Source organism: Apaloderma vittatum, unplaced genomic scaffold (assembly GCF_000703405.1).
Source record: "Apaloderma vittatum isolate BGI_N311 unplaced genomic scaffold, ASM70340v1 scaffold8894, whole genome shotgun sequence".
NCBI lineage: Eukaryota > Metazoa > Chordata > Aves > Trogoniformes > Trogonidae > Apaloderma > Apaloderma vittatum.
The window spans coordinates 12,111-20,908 of record NW_009713185.1 but is presented as its reverse complement, the minus strand read 5'-3'; the positions used below and the strand labels follow the sequence as shown (position 1 = coordinate 20,908).

At 44.1% G+C, this 8,798-nt stretch overlaps 1 protein-coding gene across 1 annotated transcript; it reads right to left on the bottom strand.

Annotated features, from left to right (window-relative positions):
* Positions 1 to 6,409: 6,409 nt before the first annotated feature.
* On the bottom strand, positions 6,410 to 8,545 carry LOC104273065 (disintegrin and metalloproteinase domain-containing protein 21-like). The gene has a single exon (XM_009868267.1). It carries the CDS (start codon positions 8,543 to 8,545, stop codon positions 6,410 to 6,412), a length of 2,136 nt encoding a protein of 711 aa, XP_009866569.1.
* Between the last annotated feature and the right edge of the window lie 253 nt (positions 8,546 to 8,798).

Sequence of the window (8,798 nt, the reverse complement as noted above, 5' to 3'; positions counted from 1 at the left end):
AGAGCAGAGGTGTTTCAGATCTTTGATCATTTTTGTGGCCCTCCTCTGGACCCGTTACAACAGCTCCATGTCCTTCTTTGTGTTGAGGGCCCCAGAGCTGGAGGCAGTAGTGCGGGTGAGGTCTCACTAGAGCAGAGCAGAGTGGCAGAATCCCCTCTCTCCATCTGCTGGCCATGCTGCTTCTGATGCAGCCCAGGATGTGATTGGCCTTCTGGGCTGCGAGTGCACACTGTTGGCTCATGTCCAGCTTTTTGTCCACCAACACCCCTAAGTCCTTTTCCACAGGGCTGATTTCTATCACATCATCCCCTAGCCTGTATTGGTAATGAGGATTGCCCCAACTCAGGTGCAGGACCTTGCATTTGGCCTTGTTGAACCCCATGAAATTCACCGAGGCCAACTTCTCCAGGTCCTTCTGTATGACATCCCAGCCCTCTTGCATATTGATCTCACCACTCAGCTTGGTGTCATCTGCAAACTTGCTGAAGTTGCACTTGATCCCACTTTCTGTATGACTGATGAAGATATTAAACAGTAGTGGTCCCAGTACAGACCCCTGAGGGATACCTCTTGTCACCCATCTCCATCTGGACATTGAGGTGTGAGGAGAGAGGTTGTCAGTGAAGACTGAGTCAAGAAAGTTGTCGAGAACCTCAGCCTTCTAATCTGTTCTTACTAGCTTGGAAATCTTGCTCATTGTGGGGGTCGCACTTTCTTTTACCTTCCTTTTCTGGTTGACATACCTGCAGGAGCCCTTCTTGTTATTCTCCTCATCCCTTGCAAAGTTCAGGTCCAGCCACACCGTGGCCTTCCTGACCTCATCCCTACACAACTGGGTAGCAAACCTATACTCTTCGCAAGATACCCGTCCCTGCTTGAACTGCCTGTGCAGTTCCTTCTTGCCTTTTAGTGTGACCAGCAGGTCTCAAATCAGCCATACTGGTCTCTTCCTTTCCTTGCCTAATTTCTTAAAGCTGGGGATTGAGAACTGTTGTGTTTACAGGAAAGACTTTAATACTGAATGGACAATAGTGGTGAGCCATGAAATGGAAGGAACAGGGGAAGAGTGTTGAAAATGTATTTGGGTGAGTTGCAAAGACAACTACAAGTCTTGATGCAGATAGAGCTGTTCTTCTTTCTGCTTCTCATTTGCTATTGAAATTTAGCCAATGAAAATTCTTCTGTGCCTTCATTTATCTATATAATTCATTCCTGTCTACTAAAGTTGTTTCAAAGATTCACTAATTAATTGCCGTTCATGTAGTAATTAAAGTCCCAAGCTGAAGTCATTTGTAAGTGCTGTCATGAAAGTAAAAATACATATCAGACCCTATAGAAACTGAGGGGGAAAGTTCAGCAATAGTGAATTTTATCAGATATCAAAACAAAACCCAGTTGAGACGGTTTTGTTATTTAGATTGTGTGAGAATGGGACTGTAAAGTACAAAAACACAGATATAAATCAAGTGAGTAATTGTATGTGATGAAAGTTAAACATAACTATAGCACACTAGGCTTGAAAATATTTTATACAAGACATCTCTGAAATGCTAATTTCCCCGAATTAACTATTTAACAAAGAAAGCTGAATTGTTCAGGTTTAACAATACAAAGCCATGCACAGTACAACTTGTTGTGTGTTACACAGGAGGTACTAAATCCTCTGCGACAAGCCCTGAGATCTTTGCTCAGCCCTCATTGAGCCCAAACTCTCATAGGAAATTTTTAGTGGGAAATCTTGTTATGTGAGAGCCACACTGGAGCAGTCTGGGAGGATTTTGCAGTAGCTGAAGAAGGCCTAGATGAAAATCAATAGCTTCTGTTTAGGGTTTGATGATGGAAAGGTGAGAAACTAAGTTCTTAAAACTTCTCAGATGTAAGGATTTCACTGGGAAATTAAAGTTTGTCCAGGCTGTTCTTCTAATATGTTAATGGTAATTAAGAATTAAGGGTTTAACACAACAGGTTTAATGTGCATATATAAACCATGATGCAGCACTGAGTCAGTGTCATAAAACACTGAAACAGACTCATAAAACATTGAGGAAGGAGTGCATAATAACTGCTTAGTACTCCTTTTCAGCGTCTTCAGAAACTGATTGCATAATGATGACTTACTGCTAATGGATGATTAATCAGGCATTCAGACTGCCTTGTTTTAACGCCACCTGTCCCACACAGGCAAGCTAGGAGCTGCCTTTTAAGTGGCCAGAGAGCAACCTGAACAGTGGATCATGGGCAGAAGCAAAAGCCCAGTGCAGACAAGTAGCGCAGAGAGCATCCATGCCAACTCCTTATCCTGCAGTGCAATACTTATTTTTGCTAATGATTAAGAACACAAGAGAGAAAAACTTGCACAACGGACACCAATTATTTTTCCTCCAAATTCAGGTTCTGCTAATACAGTACTTGGCAAACTCCTTGAAGATACATACTGTTCCTTAGGAGCAGTTTTTATGCATTTTAGAGATGACAATTTTTGATGCAGAGTAAAAATAATTTTCTCTTGATATGAGATAACTGCAATATTGAGTTTTTCTTTAAAGTCTTCTTTAACCAGAAAGAGATTTTAAATGAGAAACATGGGTGAATCATTGTTGTAACTTACTCCTAGGCAGCTCCAGGCTTCACCCATCACTGCTGGCCTGCCACATGTTAACAGTTACCTAAGTCTTAATACCTCGCTGTACTGGCACAGATCATTTCATGTACCTTCGTAGCTGGATAGTTCCCTGCAGCACCGTTTCACATACTAGACTGACACACGTCTCCTGGGAAATGGCGCTGCAGCATCTGCAGGCTGCCTCTTCCCTGTTCAGGTGACTTATATGTTAGCCAAGCTCTCGCATCCATTTGAAATATTTTAAAAAGCAATTAAAACTAGGAGGAAAAACAAAAAAAGGGGTGAAACCAGAAAGATTAGGACTGAACTTAGACTTGTATCTTCATCCCACAACAGAGTAGTGGGACATTTCTGACAAACCACCAGAAGTATCAAGTTATTTGTTGCTATGGTGAAATCAGAAGCAACAATTTTTTCAAGGAGAAAACCTTAGTGAGGGAGCTCACGCATTTTGTAAAACACAGAGTAGGTTTGTTGGACTGCGTGTTTGTCTTGCTCATATAGCCTAAGCAGAAATAAAAATTTTACAGAAATATTCCTGTCCAAAGTTTGCTAAAAGCTTCATCTCATTTAGCAGTCATGGTTTATTAGATCAATCTTTAAGCATAGAGACCAATCTTCAAGCATAGAGATCAACCTTTAAGCATAAAGACAGGACACACCGGTACAGTAGTCCTGGCAAGGCAGCCAGCTCAGATGTGGCTGTGATCATGCTGTGCCACAAAACTGCAAACAGGCCAAAGTTACGGGGGAAGCCGCTTAATGCAGCACGTGCACCTTTAGATGGGCACTACAACACGTTTCATAAGAAACTCCTGCTGCTTGTCCCCCCAACACAGACATCAGGCTCCATCTGAGGTAATACATCCACCAAGAGATCTGTTAGTTTCCTTGCTTAAATAGACACAGTTTAGTTCAGGACTTGCCAGTGTTAGGTCAATCACAGAATCACAGAATGTCAGGGGTTGGAAGGGACGTCAGAAAATCTAGTCCAACCTCCCTGCCAGAGCAGGATCACTACAGTAGATTGCACAGGAATTCGTCCAGGAGGGTTTTGAAAGTCTCCAGAGAAGGAGACTCCACAACCTTCCTGGGCAGCCTGTTCCAGTACTCTGTCACCCTCACAGTGAAAAGGTGTTTTCTAATATTTTTGTGGAACTTCCTATGCTCCCAGTTTTTACCCTTGTCCTGTCATTGGACATCACTGAAAAGAGCCTGGCACCATGCCCCTGACACTCGCCCTTGGAAGCCTCCTCTTCTCCAAGCTAAAGAGACTCAGCTCCTTCAGCCTTTCCTCACCAGGGAGATGTTCCACTCCCTTCATCATCTCTGTGGCTCTGCGCTGGACTCTCTCAAGCAGTTCCCTGTCTCTCTTGAGCTGAGGGGCCCAGAACTGGACACAATATTCCAGATGTGGCCTCACCAGGGCAGAGTAGAGACCTCTCTTGACCTACTAGCTACTCCCCTTCCAATATAGCCCAGGATGCCATTGGCCTAGCGTTCTGTGATTCTGTGAAAAATGGAAACTACAGCATTTTATTACTTTTTCTCTTCCAAAACTGCATTTGCAAGTAAGCTTTCTAGCCTAAGTTGTGGTTTTGTTTAAATCTGTCTTTTCAGAATGCAGGTCTGTAAATAAGAACTCTCTGTTCTCTAAGTGTTTCTCTGGTCTCAGCATAGTTCTGTACTTGGCAGTTTGCAGTATGCTATCAACCAACAACAGCAGGCCATGAAGGTAGCATCCTGAGACTTCTGTCATTGTTGTTTATGTATTTAAAAGCAAAAAAACCAACAAAACAAAACCCTGCCAGTTTGCACATAGCTAGTTGGAATATGCTGAATGTAGTGCTTGCATTACTTTTTGTCTCCATATTTTCACCTAATCCACATCTCTCTTGTTTGTTACACACCCCTTTCTTCTCGCACCTGAATTAAGATTGTTATTTCTCTGAGGAAAACCTCTTGCCCTGCCATCAGAAAAAGGTCTCTGGTTATATGGAACAAATTTGTGATGTTAGACAAGGAGCAGTCATTTTGTCTTCTGACATAAATGCAGGACTAAGTTTTCTTCATTTAATCAAAACCATCCAGGCTGTAGCAAGACAATGCCTGTAGCCTGCTGAAGAAACAATGGGTTACGTTGTTTCCCCAGACAAGAACAGATAACGATTTAACATGGCTTTAGACAAAACGCCATGAAGAACTATGGATCATATCCTTTGTATTTCACATCCAATCGTACTGTAACTGGCCAGTTTTGGATGCAGAACACAATCATTTTTTTTTTAAAAAAAAGTGTAGGAAAATGTATATTCTAAAAACATAAATGTCATACTTGAGAGGAAGCAAGAGTTCACCATCAGAGTCATCATCATTCTTCCCAAATGTTGCAAGTGTTGGAGTACTTATTTTGCCTTTATAGAATGTTTGATAAAAATGTGGTCTTTGCTTTCCAAATATAAGTAATTCTTCTGGTGCATTATAGCCCTTAATCCAGAAACACCAGTCCTTTAAAATAAAGTTTTTACTGTAAGTCTGGACTCCAGCCTTCTCTTTTTGCTGATCTGGTTGAAAGATCTAGTCACTGCTATAATATAATTAACAAAAATAAAGCTTATTGAATGACATTTCCACCTTCTTCATATTTTTTAATAAGTTAAACACATTTTATCTCATGTTGAAAAATGAAAAATACAGTGCTTCTATGAGGCACTCTGTAGACCTGCAAGGACCCATTGAGTGATACCTTAAGAGGAATTCACATTAAAACCAAGAGAAACACCCTTAGATAGCTAGATAAAACATCTGTCAAATATTCAGAATATCTGGGTAGAGGAGACTTACAGAATAGTTCCAAAAATTTTAGAAATCCAGCTAACTTGACAATCTCAGAGACAGCTCCTCTTAGTGACAGTAAAATACATAGCACTTCTCGGAAGAACCCAGCAGCTAAGGCACAGGAAAGTTTGTAGAAAAGAAAGGCAATTTGTTCTTGTTAAATGTCAGGTTTGGCATCACTGCACTCTTGATGTATATCTGATGGTTCAGGAATGTAGTGCTTACTGGAGTGATCTGCATGATACTTCTCTGCCATCTCACAAAATGAAGACCCTGTTCCCTGTGATGTGCCTCCCTCCTGATGGGCTGCTCCCTGGAAAAAAATTGAAGATCTTGTGCCACAAACACCAGCATTTTGCTGCGATACCTGTTTCTTTCCTGCTTGAACACCACAGATGTGAAATAAATGAGACACTGTAAGAGCAATTTTTTTTTCTTTCACTATTAGTGAATGACGGAAGCAAGATATTCACAAACATCTCTCTCCCTAAATTGGAGAAAACATTAGATGAAGGAGTAAACTGGAACAAATATTTTATATACATCCATTTTCAGAAGTTTACACTTGTAAACTGTTGATATGAAGCATAAAATCTATACCTACAGTTTATTTAACTATTTCATTTTAAGAGCTCAAGGTGCAAAGAACAGCATGCCTTACTCCCTGCATTTATTAACTTAAAATAAACAAAGATAACATTTACTCCACATTTAATGATATCACATGGGATTAGAGCTATGCCAAATGCGTTGAATTATTTTGATGAACTATCAGCTGCCTCTGCTGAAGAGAGATTTCCTCAGGAGTATCCAAAGCTACTTTTTGTTGGTCTTCAGCAAGTGCCTCATGGTGGATTTTGATTTACCAGCAGGTATCCTCCTTGAGGATCTGCTAGTGTTTCCAGTATTTGAAACAACTACTGACGTCTTCTGTGGAATTGGGCCTTTTTACCTCCTAAGCCACCCCACTATTTCCTGTTTATAACATATGGCAAGGGTTATTCCAACGATACAGGGAAGAAGAACAATAAGTAGTGTTACTCCTATTTTTTCCCTCTGAAAAAGATACCTGGCTGGAGGGGGTCCGCTGTCAATGCTACCTCCAAGTCCTTTCCATTCACAATATGGAGGAGCCCAGCCATATTTGCAGTGACAGTTCTTATGATTGTTACACAGTCCTCTGTCATGGCACTTTGTCACACTACAGCTGTAGTTCGGTAGTGATATGCTGGTACATGTTCTGTTGATACAAATTCTATCACTACCACATGGTGTGCCATCTTCCACAGCTCCCACGTCAGCTGTTGGCATCCCTACATAATAGTCGAGACTCCAGCACTTTTTATCTCCAACTGGGGTTTGGACTAGCGTTACATGGTTCTGCAAGAAAAGCAATTTTTCTATGTTTTCACACTGGATCCTGCCACATAAGACATTCTCAATACTGCATTTTGTAAAATGGGTATTGTTACGAATACCACAATTCCCAAATCGGTCACCTCGAGTATTCACTGCTTTGAAGCAATCAAAAGAAGCAGCCCTGGCTTTTTTGCCAAAAAGGTGCTGGCACTGTTTACTGTGGGAAGAACATTTTCCTCGATAGCAACGAGCATCATCATTGCAAGGGGTTCCATCTTGTATGTAGACATCTGGTGGGCACCAAGGGGAAGTCCCATTGCAATACTCTGGCAGGTCACAGTCACCAATGCCTGCTCTGCAGAGCGTTCCTGCTGGAAGGACCCGACAACTCTTGCAGCATTTTCCAGAAGCACAGACTGAACCCGCAGTAAACGTACAATTTGGGTGACAACAACGATCCTTTCTGCAGTCTGATTCTGAACCACAGTCACATTGTTCTCTGCTTTCCACTACTTTATTGCCACAGTATTCATGCTTCACGGTGTAGAAAGTGCCGGGTGCTGGTGGCTGACGAATACAGTCGGCACCACGTCCAAGGAGATCAAAGTAGTCTTTGTAACTGCAGTCACTGAATGCATCAGTGTTGACATTGCTTTCACACATAATGCATGTTTTACGTCTACATTTACAGCCCCGTTCATCATGGTACATCCCAAGAGTATGGCCCAGCTCATGGACAAATGTGCTAGTAAGTGAGGACAACTTCCTATCAGTGAAGGAAACAATTGCTGATGACCACTGGTTATCACAGATGGTCCCTACAAATGCCGACCCCAGGCTCCATCTAAAGTTCTGAAATGCAAATAAGTGAGCAGTATCATGGCGCATCCGTGGAGACAGGTCTGACTTTCGCCATTCGTTAAAGTCATAAAGTGTCTTGTTGGCAGAGTCAGTAATGTTTATAAGGTTGCTTTTGGTCCAGATCTCCAATCCCACAAGAAAGAGCTGAACAGAAAGCTGTTCATACAGCAAGTCCCCAATGTTGATGACTTCTATGACTTGCCTCAAGACTTCAGATTCATCACTGTCCGACTTCACAAAACGTACCTTGTCCACGACCATTACCATCTTCACATACCTGATGTGTGTCCACCAGTCCTTCGCCATCTCCTCCTCCTGCTGAGGGACCTTTTGCTGGGGCAGCAAAGCCTTTTGGCGTTGCAGCTCCTCCGGGGTCAGCCCACAGGCAGGGCCTGTAGGCTTATCAGCTGCTCCCGTGTGGTAGAGGATGTGCCGGAAGGCAGGATCATGAGGAATGGGCTCGATCTCGTAGGTGCCATCATCTACCCAGAATATGCCGTGGAGGCCCCTGCGGCAGGTGCTGAGGGCCACCAGGGAGCCGGGGCTCCCCTGCACCTCACCCTGGTAGAAGCAGTTGTCTTGCACCGAGGGGTGCTCCTCCCTGTGGGCCCCGTCCTCGCCGTAGGTGACCAAAGTGAAGGGGTGGGAGACCAGGCCCCGCCGGGGCCACAGGCGCAGCACCCACGGCCTCCCCCCCACCTCCAGCCGGTAGGAGATGAACAGGGGCTCAGCGTCAGACTGAGGGCTCAACTGCTGCGGCACTGTCACCCAGGTGGTGGTGACGCGCAGCCCCACCTGGTCCCCCAGGGTGGCCGGGCACCCCGCCAGGCCCAGCAGCACCAGCAGCCCCAGCAGGGCCCCCATGGCAGCTGCCCCAGCCGCTGTGCGAGGGGATGGAGCCTGGCAGGGCCCTGCCCCAGGGCGGGGATGGAACCAGCCCCAGGCCTCCAACTGCCACTTGGCTCAGTGGGGAGGAGCAGCAGCAGGGTGGCCCCCTTTGCCTTACCTCTGTGGAAACATGTCCTGCTGCCGAGGGGGACATCTCAGAGGGCGCCTCGAGGCATCCATCCCCTGCTTTTGGAGCAGGTACAGAGGCTTTTGCGTGGAGGAACAGAAA